Below are 21,921 nucleotides of genomic sequence, written 5' to 3'. Positions count from 1 at the left end.
TAACTTTACATATTCATTCCCTATGAAGGGATATAAAAAAATGGTGTCATGAACAATTTATTTAACAAATATTTGAGTGCCTATTTGTTTATAACACTGTTCTCAGCCCTGTGGAATATACCTTTGCCTTTGAAAATATATATTTGGGAAGCTAATACATAAAAGTAATTAGAGGCAATTAAATAAATAATGATTCAAGTTTAAGAACCATCAGAAGGTATTATATACTTATTAGATAGTATTTACAGGTATGTAGTGCTTTTGGCTTATAAGGCTTCTAGGGAAGAGAGATAATGGGGTTGATCAGGGAAGATGGGAACTGATGTGGGCCTTCAAGGGTTAGTAACAATCCCTGGAAAGAGACATCCAAGCAGAACATTCCATGCAATGAAGGAATCCCATGAACAAAGGCACAAGGATGGGAGGCATTATGGGAGGAGGAAAAAGCGCTGTATAATCTAACCTGATAAAGACCAAGGAGATATAAAAAGAGAATAGTGGTTCTCCTTCTTTCTGGATACATGTCCCCCTTCCTGGCCTCCTTGTATGGTATGGTGGGGCCTGGTACTAGTTCTGACTAGTGAATTGATAGCAGCATCACCTCTGGACCAGAGCAGTTAATTGCTGATTCAAGATAGATTCTGCAGTCTATTCCTCCTTTTGGTACTGGCTGGCCACATGCAAGGTGGTGTCAGCTATATGAACCTGGGTCCTTGAGTGACTGTGAGCAGAGCCCTCTGGCCAAGCAATCATGGTGATGATGAGAAATAAAACACCACTGAGATTTGGGAACTGATTTTTAACCACAGCACACATAACCTAGCCTATCCTAATTGATACAAAGGTGAATAACAAACTAAGTTGATTTAAAGACATCTGGTGGAAGTAATAGGGGAGAAGAAGTCTTTAACCACATGTTCTAAAGAGTAACATTTTAAAGAAACCCAAGCCCATGTCACTCCCAGATTTTCAAGTATAAGATTCCACTAAGGCAGAGAAACATAAACTTATGTGTTATATCAGACATAAAAAGCTAACTTCAAAACTTGAATGTGTTGGGGTGCCTGGGTGGCTTAGTTGGTTAAGTGTCCGACTTCGGTTCAGGTTATGATCTCATGATTCGTGGGTTTTAGCCCCACATCAGGCTCTGTGCTGACAGCTTGGAGCCTGGAGCCTGCTTTGGATTCTGTGTCTCCCTCTCTCTGCCTCTTGCCCGCTTGCGCTCGCTCGCTCTCTCTCTTTCTCTCTCTCGCACACACACACACACAAAAGTAAATAACATTAAAAAAAAAAAAAACTCGAATGTGTTAAAACAACCTTGAAATCAAGATCTAGACAAACGGAGGGTTATAGATTGTAAGGTTGTCACCGGATAAAATAGTAAATACAATAGTTTTCAATTACTTACCGCTGTCAAGATTTATTGAAATTATCTGAATACTTCTTTTTCTTCCATCCTTTCTCTGGTTATAACTTGATTTATTGGTGACTTATGCATTATTTATTAATTTGCATTTTTACCTTTTTTTAAAAGATACCCATGATTATATTTCATATTTTCCATATGCTCCTCTGCTTTTATTTTTTTCTCTTAAACACATTTTCAGGTCACATCGAAGTAGTGAAATTACTTGTGGCACATGGAGCTGAAGTGACATGCAAGGATAAGAAGTCTTATACACCTCTTCATGCAGCAGCCTCTAGTGGAATGATCAGCGTGGTCAAGTACCTTCTGGATCTTGGAGTTGATGTAGGTACATAGATTGAGCAGTATAAATGAAGGAGGCATTTTATATGTTTGTGATTACCTCGTTGGCAGAATTTATTTCAAACTTAAAAGATAATTTTATACAATAATATTTGTCTTTTAATTAGATATTTATAGTTCTTTACATAATAATAGTGCACTAATATCTGATCATGTAATTAGTCAAAGTATATTAAGAGGTAAAGTACATTCCAAAGGGGAATGGACGATGCAGGTTTTTCTGCTTCATATTTCAAGCCCTGTAGCTCCATTTTAGCCATGGAAATGAGCAGATCAGACACACCTGGATTATTTTTCCTAAATGGCTGGGTTTCTACTGTTAGTCTTACTTGCTTAGTAGTTAGTCTAGTATTCCCATTAAATGACTGTAGCAGTTCACATTACAAAATAATGGCAAGAGCTAGGCAGGAAAACTCAAGGCTTCTTGCCCATCAACTATAAGTGTTCCTTACTGTATAAATCTGTTTGGTTAGGAGGGTTGTTGCTTTATCAGAATGTATTTGATTTCTGAATTGAGATAGCTAAGAATGCCTGTCACTTTCACAGGCCATCCTTTAAGCACTTGTGCTTATATACCTCTCTTAGTATATTTATTTTAGGTACAGTTTTGACAAACTCATCTGATTGTTCAAAATAGATTAAAAAGAGCAAATTAGAAGGGAGCACCTGGGTGGCTCAGTTGGTTGAGCATCTGACTTTGGGTCAGGTCATGATCTCACGTTTTGTGAATTCAAGCCCCATGTCGGGCTTGTTGCTGTCATTCTGGAGCCTGCTTCAGATCCTCTGTCCCCAGCCTCTCTCTGCCCCTCCCCTGTTCAAGCTCTTTCTCTCTTGAAAATATTTTTTTTTTTTTAAAGAACAAATTAGAAGGAGAGAGAGGGTTAGGCTCTGCCAGAGGGAGGTGTTTTATTTTTTTTATTATTATTTTTTTTTTAGTTTCACATAAAATTTATTTTTTTAATATTGAATATAATTTATTGTCAAATTGGTTTCCATACAACACCCAGTGCTCATCCCAACAGGTGCCCTCCTCAATGCCCATCACCCACTTTCCCCTCTCCCCCATCAACCCTCAGTTTGTTCTCAGTATTTAAGAGGGTCTTATGGTTTGCCTCAGAGGGAGGTGTTTTAGATCAATTATAAAAACAATAAAATGTAAATGGTAATCTGGTTGGACAAAGAATGCAAGGCAGAATTGTGGAGCTGAATAGACTCAATTTAAGGATTATGTGAAACACTGCCTGAAGCAAGCAAATAGTTACTAAATGTGTCAGGATTGTGAGAAGTTGCAAAAATCCTAATGTTGTTAAGTAGGGTCCTGTAGAGTATGAACAGATAGAAGTTTTATTTCAGCTCAGCAGTTCTATAGCTCTGTTTCACATCCATTCTAGTGCAGTTTTTAAAATTTCTTTTATTGACAGTAAAATAACATTTGTAAACCATGGTGACAGAGCATTCTTCAAAATAAGTGGCCAGACTTAGAGCTGTTTAGTGACATGTGGCCTCCAATTGCATAATTTATTAGTTTCCCAGGGCTGCCATAACAATTTACCATAAAGTAAGGGACTTAAAACAACAGATTCAATCTCTCAAAGTTCTGGAGACTGAGGGGAATCTATTCCATGTGTCTTAGCTTTTGGTGATGAAATCTAGGTACTTTGACCAAAGTTAAGTGTTCCTTTTTCACTTCCTTCAGTTTCTGTTCCCAGAGATTTCAGAAAAGAAAATGTAAAATAGAGTTGTGGTAAGTTGGGGCCAACTTCAAAGTTAAAGGGCACAGTCTCCACACAAGACCACCCTTACTTCCAACCAACTACAAGTTTGGAGTGTTGCCCAGAACTACCTTCGGGTTTGATAATTCACTAGGATTCAAAAAATTTACTGAAAACTATTATACCCATGGTTTATTACACAAAAAGATTCAAATTAAGATCAGCCAAAGGAACAGACACATAGGGCTGGGCCCAGGAGTATTCTAAACACAAAGCTTCCATTGTTCTCTCCTGATGAAGTTAGGACTCCCTACTCTCCTAGCATCAATATATGAGAATATGCTCATGGTATTTGCCAACCGGGAAAGCTCACCGTAGCTTTGTTTTCAGAGATTTTATTGGGGCTCCATTACGTAAGTCTGATTGGTTGATTGATCAATTACCCACATGGTTGATTTCAGTCTCCAAGTCCACTGATAACAGAGAGCGCCAAAGCTCCCCCTTCTCCTCAAATGACACAGTTGGTTTATGTGGCATGGTCAGATCCTGCCCTTACACTATTGACTGTGGCCAAGCCTATTCTAAGATCCAGTGTAGCCAGCTCCCACCCTAAATAAAGGACCCTTCTATCAAGTATGCCATAGATTACCTCCCAGAAGACAAGGGCAAAGGCCAGATATCTCTTTGGACAAAGGTCTGGTTCTTTACACAAAAGCCATATAGAGGCACCTGGGTGGCTCAGTTGGTTGAGCATCCAACTCTTGATTTCAGCTCAAGTCATGATCCCAGGGTCATGGGATTAAGCCTCCATCAGGCTCTGGGCTGAGTGTGGAGCCTGCTTAAGATTCTTACTCTCTCCCTCTGCCCTTCTCCCCCACTCACATGCTTTCTATCTCACATGCTTTCTGTCTCTAAAAAACAAAAAAAAAATGAAAAAAAACTATAAAGCATTCACCTATTTTATTAGAAACAAAATGAAAAAGAAACTTGAGCTGCAAGAATTACTTCTCAACATTGAGCATATTCCTTTGAACACATTCATTTTATTACAGCGTCAACATGTAAGGCTGGAAAATATCTAGACTCCAACTTTGTTGCAAAAATGAAGTAGAAAAAGATGCCACTCATTGTTTAAAATCTTAATCTTCGTTAACAACTTCAAGTGAAAAGATTGAAAATATGCATGTTATTCAGTATATCTCAGAATTTTCAGTTTGCATTAATTTGTCATGATTCTTAGATTTAACTCTTACAACTGTACCTTACTTTGAAAGCTTTTAGAAATACGTTTAGTTTTCATTTTCCTAAAATCTCTCTCTCGAAATCATTGAATGTTGTCATGAAGCAGACATTGTATGTATAAATTATATTCCTTGAATGTACAAAATCTATTTCACACCAAAATGCTTTTGTGAATATTCATTATTTTAAAAGAACTTTATGATTATAAACCTTATCTGTGTATTTATCCTTGTTTCTCACTTTAATAATTTGATTGCAACCACAACAGTGCTAAAATAACCTTCATTCTTGAAGCAAGACTGCTTCATAACATTGAGATTTTTTTTCTTCCAATAGATGAATGAACCAAATGCCTATGGAAATACACCTCTTCATGTAGCCTGCTATAATGGACAAGATGTTGTAGTGAATGAACTTATAGACTGTGGTGCTAATGTAAATCAAAAGAATGAAAAAGGATTTACTCCTTTGCACTTTGCTGCTGCATCAACACATGGAGCGTTGTGTTTAGAGCTTCTAGTAGGCAATGGGGCTGATGTCAATATGAAGGTATGAAATAAAATCAGAATCCATACTATAGTATTTAGGAGTTGGGTGTTTAAAACAATATCGATAACAAATACCATTCAGCAATAAAAAGGAACAAAATACTGATAGACAAAAGATCACAGGTGAATCTTAAAAATATTATGCTGAGTCAGAGCGCCTGGGTGGCTCAGTTGGTTGAGCGTCTGACTTCGTCTCAGGTCATGATCTCACGGTTTGTGAGTTCCAGCCCCACATCAGACTCTGTGCTGACAGCTCAGAGCCTGGAGCCTGCTTCGGATTCTTGTCTCCCTCTCTCTCTGCCCTTCCCCTGCTCATGCTCTGTTTCTCTCTCTCTGTCAAAAATAAATAAACATTAAAAAAAATATGCTGAGTCAAAGCCTTACACAAGACTATACATATTATTCCCATTTATATGAAGTTCTAGAACAGATGAAATTCCATCTATATTGAGTTCCAGATTCTGTAGTGGAAATAAAACAGTTGCCCCTGGGAGGAGGGATTGATGAAAAAGGGACATAGAAGAACTTTCTGGGGTGATGATAATATTCTATATTTTGACAGGCTTTATATTATATAAATGAGCATTTGTCAAAACTCATGAAATAATACATTTAAGATTTATGTGCTTCATTGCTTATAAATTTTCCCTTAGGAGGTAACACACCAAGCTGATGTTGAACCCTAATTAATGATATGCATACCAACCTATTTAGACATATCTGCGACTTTTGAAAAACATGAAATAATTGGGTGGATGGCAGGGTGGACACGCTGGTATATGATGTAGAATATTAGTGATAGAATTTAGGTGCTATGTATATGGGTGTTCACAGTAATCTTTCAACATTTCTGTTTTCAATTTTTTTTTCAATTTTATAAAAATTGAAAGACCAGTATCAATGTGTTACATGTAAGGAATAGCTGGTTTTTTGTTTTTTGGTTACAGTTACTTTTAGGAATGAGCATTTGAATTTTGAAATACATGAGAATTCTGGAGCCCCGATAAATGTACTGTCAGTATATAATTCTATGAGAAGCCACATGCAGCCACAGTTTTGAACATCACTACTTTATAATGTGTAATCATCATTTTGATTTTTCCAAGATATTCTCATTGATTCTGTGTTAATTCATCAGTTCATTATTTGAGTATTTGCCAGTCCATATCTTGTGTTATGAAGAAAACAAAAGCACAAAAAAAAAATTGAACTGTTTCAGATTAGTGAAAACATTGAACCTTAAAATGTGTTTTTCAGAACTTTAATTTCTTAAGATTTCATCTTTTGTGGGTATGATGAGCCAGTGTCCTTCAGACTGGTAGAGAAAAGAATCCATTTTCTTATGTCTCTTAACTTTAGATAAGCCTTTAGTGATGCCACTGACTTCCTGTCTGACAGCTGCAATAGCAGCAAGTCCATATATAATTAGGTCTTTGCTACAGGACAAAATTTATGCGTATTATACTTAAGGAAGGAAAGGATATGATATAAGGTATCATAAAGAACTCCTGTTATATATATGCTTAGGTTTATTTTTTTATTTTTATTTTTTAAATGTTTATTTTTCTATTTTTGAGAGAGAGCAAGCAGGGGAGGGGCCGGGAAAGAGGGAGAGAGAGAATCCCAAGCAGGCTCCGTGCTGTCAGCACAGAGCCGGACATGGGGCTCGAACTCATGAACCTGGAGATCGTGACCTGAGCCCAAGTCAAGAGTCAGATGCTTAACTGACTGAGCCACGCAGGCGCCCTGTATATGCTTAAATTTAAAATACCTGATATATGTTTCAAGTTTCCAGTTCTCAGTCATATTACATACTAAAGTTTTTTTTAATCATCTAAAAAATTGCTAAAAATTTTTGATAATAAATTTGAACTCTTTGTTTTGGTTTGAAGAATTCCTGCTGTTTGGATAATTGGGGACCAGAACAATATTTAAACATTTGTGAAGGAAAGAAATTTGTTAATTGTTTCCTCAAAAGCCAAGTAATATTTTTTAATACAGATTAGGTCTTAACATTCCTCAAAAGATCACAACTGATTTTTTTTTAATTTTTTTAATGTTTGTTTATTTTTGAGAGAGAGAGAGCGTGCGCACACGTGCTTGCGCACAAGTGGGGGAGGGGCAGAGAGAGAGGGAGACACAGAATCCGAAGCAGGTTTCAGGCTCTGGGCTGTCAGCACAGAGCCCGAAGTGGGGCTCAAACTCATGAACTGTGAGATCATGACCTCGAGCCTAAGTCGGATGCTTAACTGACTGAGCCACCCAGGCGCCCCACAACCAAATATTTTTAGTCTCTGTGAGATCTGTTTATGATCAAGTGACTATAGTTGAATTATCTTTTGTGTGTGAAATATTAAGGATCATGGCTTACCTATATCATTAGCTGTGACACATGTTTTAGTTTCTGTTGTGCTGTCTTTAAGGGGTAAAAATTAGGCTTTTTATTTATACAATGCCATTTAGACATGAATATTGAATATAATTTGATGATAGATCACTTGATTCATATGTCATTGCCTATGTAGCTGACTCTTGTTTTAACTCTATTTGTGATTTGTTTTAACTATGTTTTCTTTTGAAATATAGAAACGAGAATTAGTCCTACATGAGGCTCACTTACAGTGTAATGCTTAGACCAGTGGTCCTATTTGAAGCTACCTCTTTATTGATTTAGAAAAAAACCAATGGTGGATTTTATACACCAGAAGGGAATTTTTTAGCAAAGCAATTGAGATGTGGTGGTTAAGTAGATTTTAAGGCAACAACCTATGATGTTGGTTTAGAAATAGATTTCATAGGGGCACCTGGGTGGCTCAGTCAGTTCAGTATCTGACTCTTGGTTTTGGCTCAGGTCATGATCTCACGGTTCATGTGATCAAACCCGCATGGGGCTGCACACTGACAGCACAGAGCCTGCTTGGGATTCCCTCTCTCCCTCTCTCTGTCCCTCCCCCCCAAAATAAATAAATAAAAGTTAAAAAAGATAAAAAGAAATAGATTTCATAAAAGTTGCCTTAATCTTGCCTAGGGATGTACGACATCCCATTTAAATGCGATTGTGCAGCTATCTTCTAGCTAAGTTCCATTGGAACACAATTCCCATGTTGTTAATGACTTCTAAGGTACCTTCCAGATCTGAAATTATATAAAAATTATTGATAGCTATATGCTTTCAACCAATAAGAATGTATATTCATTCAAGAATATATCTTCATTCCAGACACCTGTGTTTCCTATCATTGCCAAATATAGTGCCTATCAAATTGTTGCTTGATTAAGAAGCTAATAAGGCTTTGACACTTGCCTTACATTATAAAAGATTCTACTTGGTGTAGCCCTCATATTCTCTGTATCAAGTCATCTCTTTCTCCATTTTGGTGTTTCTGTCCCTGATCAACTTGTGGATGACTAGAAATTGGAATGTGAATTTAGGCTTGAAATTATTCAGTTATTCATTTATAAGTTTTTAAATCGGCTGTCTTTCAAAGTACTGCATAGAGATAAAGTGAATGGAGTTTAAAAAGCAATATAGGTCTGTTTTTTTTTTTTTACCTTGCTTTACATGAGCCCTACTGTGTTGATTGTATCACTGAAATGTGTATCTTCCCACTTAATCTTATTCTTAAGAATAAATATTTGTCAGATAAAATACCCAAATATTTTATTTAAAACTTAAATCTAGGAAGTAGTATGTGTGGCTTACTTACTGTTGTTGCTGTTTATGGTCACCTGTGAAACCAACTCTTAGAATGTTGGTAGATCTTTATTTTTTGTTTAAAACTCCTAATTTGATTCTCAAATTAGTTAAGGTGACTTAAAAAAGAAATTTACCCATTGTCTCCCCAATTCAGAGGGAAATAAATGTGCCCTCCCCCTTCCTAACATGGCTTATGGTGGACTTTTCAGTTGGTAATCTGAATTTTTTTCTTAGTATATTTGGAATACTTTTTATAATCAGTAAGTATATAGAAAGTAAAAATGTTAATCCAGTGCCACCTATAGCCTTATAGTATATAGTAAAGGACTGCATACTAGCTATGAGACCTTGTTACATTTCTTAACCCCATGGCCTATAAAATCAGGTCAGTAGTATGTAACTCATAGGGTTTTGAGAAGTAAATGACTAATGTATATGAAATATTTTAAAACTGCCTGAAACAGGGGCGTCTGGATGGCTCAGTTGGTTAAGTGCTGGACTTAGGCTCAGGTCATGATCTCATGCTTTGTGAGTTTGAGCCCCACATCGGGCTCTGTGCTGACAGCTCAGAGCCTGGAGCCTGTTTCAGATTCTGTGTCTCCCTCTCTCTCTGTCCCTTTCCTGCTCTCACTCTCAAAAATAAATAAAGATTAAAAATAAATAAAAATAAAAAATAAAACTGCCTGGAACATAGTGCTTACTATTTATGTAAATGTTAGCTATATTTCAAAGTTCATCATTTTATGCACTCAAAATATATATTACAGTTTAGTTTGTTGTTGTTTTTTTTTTACTTTTTTCTTTTGTTAAAACATGTCTGTCTATAGGTAAAAATTAACATTACAAAATTAAGATATGTTGGGGTGCTTAGGTGGCTTAGTTAAGCATCCAACTCTTGATTTGGGCTCAGGTCCTGATCCTCCCAGTTGTAAGATCAAGCTCTGCATCAAGCTTGTGCTGACAGCACGGAGCCTGCTTGGGATTCACTCTCTCCCTCTCTTCTCTGTCCCTCCCCTGCTCGCACACTCTCTCTCTCTCTCAAAGTAAAGAAACTTTAAAAAATCAAGATATGTTATATAGGAAACATTTTGAAAAGATACTACAAACTAGAATCCCTTTATTAAAATGCTTTTGTACTTTTTGTTTTGTTCTTTTCTGGTTGAAAGAATAACAACTGGTACATTGATAAAAACACCAAACATAACAGACACTGGTATGTTATATGGGTGTTTTACAAAGATTATTCTATTTATTCTTACCACAGACCTATGAGGTAGAGGTAATTTGTGTCCACTGTCAGTTGAGAAGTGAAGGCTTAAGATGGTAGGCAGTTTCTCCTAAATCTTGCTGTGGTAACTGGAGAACTGGGATTCAGCACAGGTCATTGTGACTCCAGAGCCTACCTTGTTTGCTTGCTTGTTTTGTTTTGTTTTCCCTCCTGTGCACACACTGCCTGCAAAGGTTTGAAAGTTCTTTGAGATAAATTGCCAATTGGATGGCTTGTTTGCTTGAAAAAATTAATATAAAATTATGGAATCAAATATATATAAGTAATTATGAAGTTCGTCTAACACTCCATTATTATGACAGGAGCATTTCTTAAGGAGATCTGCATTATACAGTTTTAGTGTAAACTTAGGACACTTGCCACATTTCAGCTTGGAAGAAAAAAAAAATATATATATATATATATATAAACATACATACACACACAGAAGGTATGCTGAGTATTGCTGAGGGATTAGGAATTGCAAAATATTTTCTTTACTTTGTAACAGTCATATTGCATGTTTTGACAAAGTCCTTTCGAACTTCAGAACTTGAATATTAAATACATACATGCACAGCCAGTCTGATTAATTTAAGTCATTTGAGAAAAAAGCTATTTGTTATCAATAATTATGAACAAATTAATAAAGTGTTCTAAATGAATTATAGTGGTGGAGTTAATTCAGATATTCATTTTTTTCTTTATTGAGGAGGGATTTAGCATTTCTTAGAATGAAAGAATTGTAGCAATGTGAATTTTTGAAATGTGGGAAACACATCCTAGCTGTACCACTACTGATTATGTGACCTTGGTTGAATCATTTAACATCCTTGTGCTTCAGTTTACCCACCTATGAAATAGGAAAGATATTAAGATTATACCATATCTACCGTGCATAGCTTTTTATAAATGGTAGGTATTGAGGGTTTTTTGTATATTTGTGCTTTATAATATCTGTACTTTAAAAAAAAAAATTCTTGGGGCACCTAGATGCTCAGTCAGTTGAGCATCTGACTTTGGCTCAGGTCATGATTTCATGGTTCAGGAGTTCGAGCCCCACGTTGGTCTCTCTCTGTTGGTGCAGAGCCCACTTCAGATCTTCTGTCCCCATCTCTGCCCCTCCCCCGTGTTGCACATGCTCGCTCATGTGCACATGCTCTCTCTCAAAAATAAATGTTTAGGGGCGCCTGGGTGGCGCAGTCGGTTAAGCGTCCGACTTCAGCCAGGTCACGATCTCGCGGTCCGTGAGTTCGAGCCCCGCGTCGGGCTCTGGGCTGATGGCTCGGAGCCTGGAGCCTGTTTCCGATTCTGTGTCTCCCTCTCTCTCTGCCCCTCCCCCGTTCATGCTCTGTCTCTCTCTGTCCCAAAAATAAATAAAAACATTGAAAAAAAAATTTTAAAAAAAATGTTTAGGGGCACCTGGGTGGCTCAGTCAGTTAAGCGTCCAACTTTGGCTCAGGTCATGATCTCACCATCCGTGAGTTTAAGCCCTGCATCAGGCTCTGTGCTGACAGCTCAGAGCCTGGAGCCTGCCTTGGATTCTGTATCTCCCTCTCTCTCTGACCCTCCCCTGTTCATGCTCCGTCTCTCTCTGTCTCAAAAATAAATAAACATTAAAAAAAATTTTTTTTAATAAATGTTTAAAAATTAATTAATTAAAAGTTCCTAATTTTGAACAGCTTGAACTGTTCTGCCTCCATAAGCTTGAACTAAACTTAATGTTTGAGTAATAGTTTTACAAAATAAAGATGTGAGGGGCGCCTGGGTGGCGCAGTCGGTTAAGCGTCCGACTTCAGCCAGGTCACGATCTCGCGGTCCGGGAGTTCGAGCCCCGCGTCGGGCTCTGGGCTGATGGCTCAGAGCCTGGAGCCTGTTTCCGATTCTGTGTCTCCCTCTCTCTCTGCCCCTCGCCCGTTCATGCTCTGTCTCTCTCTGTCCCAAAAATAAATAAACGTTGAAAAAAAAAATTAAAAAACAAAAAAACAAAAAAAACAAAATAAAGATGTGAGAGGACATTCAGAATAAAACTAAGGATTACATATGACAGATGTAATAATAATTTTAAATCTCTTTTATTTGATTATTTCAGAGCAAGGATGGGAAAACCCCACTGCACATGACTGCCCTCCACGGTAGATTCTCCAGATCACAAACCATTATCCAGAGTGGTAAAAAGTATTTCTGTTTGTTTTTTTTCTTACATGTAGTAAAAACATCCACAAAATGAATGGTATTGTGGAATTGTTATAACAGTCTATATATTTTTAATATTTGATTTCAGATCTTATGAAAATCAAATAATAAAGAGTACAAAATGCCATGTATATATATCTTTCACAATTTGTTTTTCATTTATTTTCATTTTGTTTCCCCTGAATTATAAATATAATTTCTCCAGCAGTTAGTGTGGGCTTTTTTGAAGCATTGCTGAATAGAAGACTTTGCCTTTCCATCGCAGTTTGTATTACACGTTAACAAAACTCTGTTGCATGTATCTTTTTTCCCCCTTTGAATGTTTTGAACTATTTTTAGGATTTTCATTTATTTTCTGAATTTATATTCTTTTGCATTTGAAGTAGCACTAGCCAAGCTAAACCTTTAAATAAAAACTCTTCAGTACATTACTTTAGTGTTTGCCAAGCCATGTTCCAAGCAACTGTTAGTAGTCCTCAAAATAATAGCTGTTACAGTTCTGCAAAGAAAAAGTAGTAGTTTCATGATCAAATAATTCCTGAAGCATTGCTTGCAATCTTGATGACACATGGAGTTTGCACATTAAAGCTCTGACGTCTTGCTCTAAAGAAATATGTTTACTTTTGTTTTAATACAGTGGTTTCCAAACTTACTGGACCCCAGAACCCTTTTGTCATTTTAAAATGTTAAAAACGTATGCTTAGTTTACAAAGTTGTTTTAAGTGTAAGATCTATAACTGCAGTGCCTGGCCCAATAAATGTCCTATGAATGAACTCTAGTTAGATCTCTATATTCATTAGTTTATGCTTGAGTAGTGTTTTATGTTACTTTCCACGTAACAGATACGACTTAATATTAGTCCACTATCTGATGGTATGCTATTTATTGCAGGAGCTGTAATCGACTGTGAGGATAAGAATGGAAACACCCCTTTGCACATAGCAGCAAGGTACGGCCATGAGCTGCTAATCAACACTCTTATTACAAGTGGTGCTGACACTGCAAAGTAAGTACTTAACACAGCGTTGATAGCTGTGATGACTGGGAAACACAGATGGCAGTGAATTGTAGTTTTCTAGATATTTCAAGTAGAAGTGTGGATTTTGTGCCCAATATGGTATTCATTGCTTGAGCTTTTTCCCCTTTGTGTTGATGATGTGCTAGAATAGATGTTTAGTATGATTTCATTTGGTAAGGCAGCATAGTGTATTTTTATGTTTTTTTTTTACCCCAGTTCATTCTAGATTATGAATAATAAGCAGTTTTGGTTAGAGCTCTTCATTGTTTTGATCTAATTATTTGTAATCTAAATGTAAATAAAAGACCTAAAAATGTTTATATGGTGAATGCTTTTCCTTTTCATCCAAATACTACTACCTGTAGGTCTTTTGCCCCCTCATTTGGTGGGAACAGCTCGCTTTGTCTGTTTTATAAAAGTTTCTATAAAAGATGTTGTTAGAAAGATGGATTCTCTTGCATGTTCTGCAAAAGTAAATATCCTACTGAAGTTGATGTTTATCATTCCTTTGTGTGCCTTTATATTTTTATTACATTTTATTACATTTATATATATTCATTAACATGTTTTAAACCTCCTTGTAAACTTTCTGTAACTGTGATGCCACTGTACACTTTTTGCAACTTTTTTGATTTAGCCACGTAGATAAAATTCAGGCTTTTTCTTCACATTTCTACAAATACCTCTAGTTCATTCATTTTATAAAATGTAATTATTTATAAAGAATTCAGTTTATTCATTCGACTTATTTGCAAACATAAGTTGCTTCCTATTTTTTATTGCTACAACAATTACTACAGTGAACATTCTTGAACGTTTTGTGTTGTGATAATGATTCTCAATAAGAGTGAGGCAGGGGGATTGAATTTCACACCCTAGGCCCATGTCCAGAGACATTTTTGGTTGTCATAATTTGGTAGAAGGATGTTACTGGCATCTGGTGTGGGTAGAGCCCAGGGGCACTGCTGAACATCCTGCACGCACAGGATAGCCGCCACCTCACCCCCCACCCCCCCACATCCAACAAAGTTCATCAGGACAATAATGCCCTGGTTGAAATATCCTACTCCTGGAGGAAAATTGCTAGATAATAAGTAAGCTGCAGTCACCTTTAGCCTTTTGCCACCTTGCTCTTCAAAGTGTAAAAGTTTGGACTCGTTATCTTTTCACTGTAGCTAGTTTCTTTGTCACTTATTTAAATGACTATTTTATTCTTGTATTGAGGTTACTGTCCTACTTATTTTAGGCGTGGCATACATGGAATGTTCCCCCTCCATTTGGCAGCTTTAAGTGGTTTTTCAGATTGCTGCAGGAAACTTCTTTCTTCTGGTAAGTGGAACCATTGCAGACTGATTCTCCTTTTTTTTTTTTTTTTTTTTTTTTTTGTCTCCACGAAATCCCCCAAAGTTTAATCTCTTTATCCTGCTTTCCCAAAATTACTTATAGATATGTCCAAATGTGAATCATTTATTAAGTCCTCTTAGAAGATGTTGGGTTCTTTAATTTTAACATTCAATTTTCTCTTCAGATCTGGGAAAGGTTTTATCTTTCAGGGATTTCCTTCTTTCTGTTAGTGGGGGAATGGGTTGTAGAACATTTCTAGAGCAGTTTCTGTTCGTTGGATGGTAGTTTTCTTGTATTGTCCCTTTATGCCTAGAAACAGAGTATCTTCATTTGCATGCTCCTTTTTTAGGAGCTGATAGCCATTCTATAATATCTCCGAGGTTTGTGAAATTATTTATACCATATCTAATTACTGTGTTAAAATACCATAATCATAGTCCGTTTGAAACAAAACAGGATCTATAGCTTTCTATAAATATTACAAAACTATGATCCTTATTAAATGCATAGAATTACCGAATATATATGATTTCATTGATTTTAAAGGATAGTCTGTTTCTCGGAGTGTTGAAGTTGAACATATTTTGTATGTTAATACTCAAGATTACCGAAAGAATTACGGGAACGTTTCAGTGAAAATTAACATTTTGTGTGAGACAACACTTCTTTTTTCTTAGTAATTTTTTAAGTTAATTCTACTTTAAGTCTTTAAAAGTTTGTGTATTTCCACAAGTATTCACAAACCCATTTACCTATGAAAGAGAAGTCTAAAATTTCTCCTCAGTGTTAGAAATAGTACACAGATAGCAGAGCACCTATGGCTTCTTTTAAAAACAACTTTACTGGGGCGCCTGGGTGGCGCAGTCGGTTAAGCGTCCGACTTCAGCCAGGTCACGATCTCGCGGTCCGTGAGTTCGAGCCCCGCGTCGGGCTCTGGGCTGATGGCTCGGAGCCTGGAGCCTGTTTCCGATTCTGTGTTTCCCTCTCTCTCTGCCCCTCCCCCGTTCATGCTCTGTCTCGCTCTGTCCCAAAAATAAACGTTGAAAAAAAAAATACTATTTAAAAACAACTTTACTAAGAGTTCACATAACATACATTTCACCCATTTAAAGTATATAGTTCAGTGTTTGTTGGTATAGTCGCAGAGATGTGTGACCATCACTAGAGTCGGTTTTAGAACATTCTCATCCTCCTGTTTGAGCAGTCAGTCCCCATTTCCTCCTGCCTCTCCCTAAGCAATCATTACATTCCGTCTCTATAAATTTGCCTGTTCTGGATAGTTCATAGAAATGGTCACCCAAGATGTGGTCTTTTCTTTCACTTAGCCAAATGTTCTCAAGGATCATCCATATTATAACATGTGTCAGTACTTTGTTGTTGTTGTTGTTTTATTGTTGAAGAATATTCCATTGTATCCTGTGGTGCTTTTTTTTAGTGTTTATTTATTTTGAGAGAGAGAGAATCCCAAGCAGGCTCTACGCTGTCAGCACAGAGCCTGACCTGAGGCTCAATATCATGAGCTATGAGATCATGACCTGAGCCTAAATCAAGTATTGGATGCTCAACCAACTAAGCATTGTATCCTATGGCTTTTAAACAAGTATGCCAGCACTTGTCCTAAAACTCCCAGTCCTCTAGAGGCATGTTTCGGTAGTATTAGACATTATTAAGCTATTTTCAATAATTTTGTGCCTATTTGTAATTCAATTTTGTTTGAGATTGTGGTGTATGTGATACTTGACATTTCTTGACTTAGAACTTTAGTATGAAGTAACATATCTATGATACTATATAAGATATATCCATTTTTACAGGATTTGACATAGATACCCCAGATGATTTTGGCAGGACCTGTCTACATGCAGCTGCGGCTGGAGGGTATGTTAACAAAATTTTTACTTTTTAAAGAAGAAGGTAGTTGGTCGTGCCAGTTTTTTCTCTTCTCTTTGTTTCTCTTTATTAGTTCTGAGCTGCCTCAAAATAGAAAACAAACTGTAACAAGAGTGGTTTGGGAGAAGAAAAGTCCAGAATAGTAGAAAATGCTTTTTTTTTAATCTTCCACCTGAGTCATAAATTGTGATTGGGAGAGATGGAGCAAAACTGTAAAAGGAACTATTGCTTTCTATCAGAGAAAAATTATTTCTGGATAAGTGAAAAGAATATATGTCTTCAAATGAGAGCCAACAAAACATTTAGAGATGTTTTGAGTAATGTTAGTGTTCTTTGGGAAAGTATTTAGGGGTTTTTGGTCATAATTTTAGGGAAAAAAGTGTTGATGGTTTGTGTATGTCTTACCTCTACTCAGGGCTAATATATAGAAAGAAGAAAATTTGAGATTGAAAGATTTTGGACAAAGTTTTAAATACTACTCGGGAAAATAGGCTGTTGGTTTGAATAAACAAGCTTCAGTTAAAACTCTTGGTCTCTGAAGCATGCTGCTAATCTAATGTTTCTGATCGTTTAGATCCTAAATCTATAATAAGCCATTTAATTCATGATGGTTTATCAAAAACATCATTTATAAGAATTTTATTCCTGATAATAATTCCTTAATAATTCCCAGTGGTTTCAGATGACAAGTGTGCTGAACCTGCCACTAGGTCAGTCTCAGTTCCAGAGATGGATTGTGAACTATTATGACTGGGTCCTCTTGTTCTTCCAAGGTCACCAAAGAACCTTCCAGTTAAAACCTAGCTTCCATGTTACTTGCCTCCACAGAGAGGGACAAAAGAAAACATGAGTATCTGATCACTTGGCAGTCACAGTTTTTATTGTAATGTAGTAAGTTGATGTTCTGGTTTTTGAAAATGAAATTATCGAAATATCCACACATGGACTCCCCTGTAATTTTAACTAAGGAAACATCTAAGCAATTATAGTATAGGAGAAAATAAGGAAAGCATCTTGGAATGTTATCTGTGTTATCAGGTTTAATTTTTTTTTTTGCCCATTTTCATTTATTTTGGTATTAAAAACCACTTAAATTTAAACCATTCCATTGAAAGCATGTTGTTTGAAGTTTGTTTTAAAGGTTCCTAAAAACTCTCAGGAAAACTACAAATGTGAACTTTCTTTTAAATAGCGGTTAAACGTGATTCGTTTGTTATTTCCTATCAACGTGCTGATCAATATGTGTGTACCTAACTTTTAAAAATTCTAGATAAGGTGAATTTTAATGTTTTAATTTTTATAAAATATAAATCATGTTATTCACTTTACCTTCACTTGAATGAAAGCATGCTCTGATACTTAAACCTACCAATTTCATTTTAAAATTATTGACAATTAAGTCTTATAACTGTATTTTCCCATCTAGGAATTTGGAGTGCCTAAACCTTCTGCTGAATACTGGTGCAGACTTCAACAAAAAGGACAAATTTGGGAGGTACGGTGTGATATAGTTCCTCTATAGAACGTAATTAATGTTATTTACTTAATGATTAGCATGACCTTCTAACTGGCTTCTGAGAATTAACTGAACAGTTCAGTATCATTTGCATTGTGATCACGATTGAGAAGCCCAAATAAGTCAGTAACTTCTAAACACTCATTTTTACTCACAGTTGTCTTCCACTTGGGCCCCTGCCACAGCCCCAGGCTACCAGTTCTACCTTATGAGCACCTCTGTATATCTTGGTGTCATTCTTCCTCCTCCCATATTTATACCATGAAAATGTAAACCCCCATGGTGCCTGAGTTCCTTCAAGAAACTCATAAGACCCAGAACTCAGTAATACATTTCTCCTTCCCCATAAGTCATTTCATTGTCATTTCCCCTATGGGGAAATAGGTTATAAATATATATGAAATTTTTCTTCTCCCGTGTAAACATACACACATAACAACACATCCACACATACCCCTTCATATGACTGGTAGGAAAGCACCTGTGAAGTGACAGTCTCTTTGTAGTCTTTTTAGCTAATCCTTATTCTCACTGTGTAGCCCCAGGCCTCTTTGTGACTAGCATTTATGGTAGCAGTACTTACATCCACCACGACCTGCGAAGTTATTTAGAGTAGGAGTTGATACAGCATGTGCTAAAGCCATACAGGAAATGATGGAAGGCAGTTCACATTGTTTTAAAAAACAGAAGTGGAGGGGTGCCTGGGTGGCTCAGCCAGATAAGTATCCGACTCTTAATCTCACAGTTCAGATCTTGATTGATCTCAGGGTTGTGAGTTCGAGCCCCATGTGGGGCTCTGTGCTGGGCATGAAGCCTACTTTAAAAAATAAAAGTGGCAGTGCAAAAAAGGTTGTGTGTCTTGAGAATTATATCAAAGTACATGACAAGAAAGAGTGTGTGTCAGAAGGAAATGTGTGGATGTATGTCAGTGCATGTGATGGGCCAGTACAGAAGTAAACAGAATTATGTATGGTAGGGAATCAGAAATGCACAGAAGAAGAAAAAAAACTACTTGACTCCATAATTACTTTGAGGAATAGACTGCTCTCATAGGCTTACTAATAGAAAGAACTAATGACCTGTAAAATCAAAAATCACTTTGGCTTTGCAATGCAATATTTTTACAGCCAATTTGCTTTTATAATTGTACTGTAATCCATCTTGTATTAGTTAATTTGTAGTACTTGAAGAGTTTTTTACTACAGATGCAGAGAGGGCCTCGGAAGCATATTCTGAGTTTAGAAGCTTGAAAGTAATTCAGGGTTAACTGTATATCTTAAAATGCTATTACTACAGTATATTGTTATCCAGTAAAGTAAAATAATGTTTTACTGTCATCTCACTCAGTAAATGTTTTAGAAGAAATTATACCATGAAGACTCTGGACTGTATTTACCTTCACTTTGTTTTTTTTTTTTCCTCCTCCTCCTCCTCCTCCTCGCCCTCTTTTTTTTTTTTTTTTTTTTTTTTTTTTTTTTAAGTGAAAAGTCATGGGATCATCATAGAGTTGTAATCCAAAGACTAGGGACTCCTAACTTTAGTAACATTCTGTTGCATTTCAGTAACTGAGACGAAAATGGCTACAAATAAATATTCATTCTTTAGAAATTAAAAACAGTACTCTAACTCTTCTGAATAGTGAACAATGTGCATTTTTTGCTTAAGGATCCTGTTATTACTGTGCACCTTTACTGTATACTTTACAACTGGGCTTTCTTTTAAATGCTTCTATATTTCTCTTTATTCTTCTACTGAGACAGGAGTAGAAGTTTCTTCTACCTCTGTACTGCAAAACATTTTATTAGTATAAGAAAAGCCTTGTTAAAATGAAAGCTTTGAAGTTTCTGAGCAGACTATTAAGGTGTCTGTGATATACTCAAAAGACTAGAATTGTTACTGTGGGGACCATGAAATAATTTAACTGTGTTTCTGTTTTATTCCCTATTCTTAGAGGTTCTCTGCCATCTTACTTTCTTCTACTGGCTTTCTGTCCAGCCCTCCAAAAGACTTAGTATATGGCAGAAATCAATCTCAGGCTCACTATAAATACATTATTTGTAACTGGGTCAAGTAAGAGTAAGCTCTTGTTTACTGGTATATGTCCCTGGCTTTTATTTTTCTGATGTTAACTTGGGCACAAAAGATCTCCACTTCACTATGCTGCTGCCAACTGCAATTACCAGTGCCTGTTTGCTCTTGTGGGATCAGGAGCAAGTGTGAATGACCTTGATGAAAGAGGATGCACACCCCTGCACTATGCAGCTACATCAGACACAGATGGCAAGTAAGTATCATGTGGTGAGAATGAAGGATTGTTTCTATAAACCAGCATCTTCCATGTGGATGGCTGTTGGTTTTTTATGCAATTTTATATTTTCTTTTTGTACTTTTTTTTAGTCTCTGGTTCGGGAAATAAATTGGTTACATAATTATTCCTAAATCATAGTTTACTACCTATTTCTACTCAGCAACCTGCCTTATTGACTGGTCTGGTAGAAGAAAGATAAAGGCCTCTTGTCGTCCTCTCTGCCAAAAGCACATCTTAATATCACCTCCGTGTTTTTTCCCTCTGACTTCTCAGAGGCAGCAGCCTTGAGTTTATCATAGGGAAAGGGAAAGAGAAGAGAGATGGACAATGCCAACAGAAGATGGGGCAGAGATTGGAATACCAGTATCCGTCAGAGGTTGAGATTTTATATTTGTAAGAGACCCTTATAAATTGGTATCCAATAAGGGAGTAACCAAACACAGAATCTGACATGTAGTTGTTGCTAAATATTACTTAAATAAGTAAATGAGATAATAGGCTAACTAAATATTGGCCAAGAATGACTGAATAAGAACAAAGGATTGAGAGATGTGTAAATTATTTTTATAATTAATGTTCAGCTAAAGTTGATCAGAACTGTTTATAGTACCTTATACATATTGCCTTCTTGGAAAAAAATAACCTCCTTGGAGACCGTGATCTTCAGTCTGTGGTATTCTCCATGTGTCTGGGTCAGTTAAGAGCAAAAATAACCTTAAGAAAAAATAGTGATTTCTTTTTTTTTTTTTTTTTTTCAACGTTTATTTATTTTTGGGACAGAGAGAGACAGAGCATGAACGGGGGAGGGGCAGAGAGAGAGGGAGACACAGAATCGGAAACAGGCTCCAGGCTCTGAGCCATCAGCCCAGAGCCTGACGCGGGGCTCGTACTCACGGACCACGAGATCATGACCTGGCTGAAGTCGGGCGCTTAACCGACTGTGCCACCCAGGTGCCCCAAAATAGTGATTTCTTAGTGAAGGATTTTATAAAATATATGTCAAGGAAGTTTTATTTAACATAGAACTATTTCTTTGGTTTTTACTATTTGCTTTTTACCCTCAAAATAAAAAGCATAATTTGATGGTATTATTCACAAATGTTAATTTGTTATAAATTTTATAACTGATATCAAAGCCATTTCTATCAGTAGCACTTTGTTATGTTGGTTTATAGCTAAAACTCTAATCTTGAAAGCACTAGTAAAATGTACTTTTTGTTTACAACAATGTATCGCTTTGTACAATTTCATATATACCCAGAATAGTTAGGTACAGATAGATTTTGGGAGAAGTTAAATTATTTGACTATGTTTTTAGGTAGTGGCTCTTCAAAGAAAGAAAATCTATGGTAAAGACTTTGTAAATAAGAAAGTATTTTGGTAAATTTGGATAAAATAGATCATCCTCTGATTT

At 36.4% G+C, this 21,921-nt stretch overlaps 1 protein-coding gene across 8 annotated transcripts in view; it reads left to right on the top strand.

Moving 5' to 3' along the window:
* ANKRD28 (ankyrin repeat domain 28) overlaps positions 1-21,921 on the top strand; it is a 202,150-nt gene that overhangs the window by 145,948 nt on the left and 34,281 nt on the right. For all 8 annotated transcript variants that reach the window (XM_045037635.1, XM_045037633.1, XM_045037631.1 and 5 more), the window contains 8 exons: positions 1,608-1,750; positions 5,059-5,271; positions 12,327-12,405; positions 13,323-13,437; positions 14,696-14,778; positions 16,608-16,671; positions 18,110-18,178; positions 20,343-20,483. In XM_045037635.1, the coding sequence (XP_044893570.1) occupies positions 1,608-1,750; positions 5,059-5,271; positions 12,327-12,405; positions 13,323-13,437; positions 14,696-14,778; positions 16,608-16,671; positions 18,110-18,178; positions 20,343-20,483 (907 nt within the window). The remainder of the gene's footprint in view (positions 1-1,607; positions 1,751-5,058; positions 5,272-12,326; positions 12,406-13,322; positions 13,438-14,695; positions 14,779-16,607; positions 16,672-18,109; positions 18,179-20,342; positions 20,484-21,921) is intronic.

The sequence above is a fragment of the Felis catus genome, chromosome C2 (genome assembly GCF_018350175.1).
Source record: "Felis catus isolate Fca126 chromosome C2, F.catus_Fca126_mat1.0, whole genome shotgun sequence".
In the NCBI taxonomy this organism is placed as follows: Eukaryota; Metazoa; Chordata; class Mammalia; order Carnivora; family Felidae; genus Felis; species Felis catus.
This window is presented reverse-complemented; position numbering and strand designations above follow the sequence as displayed.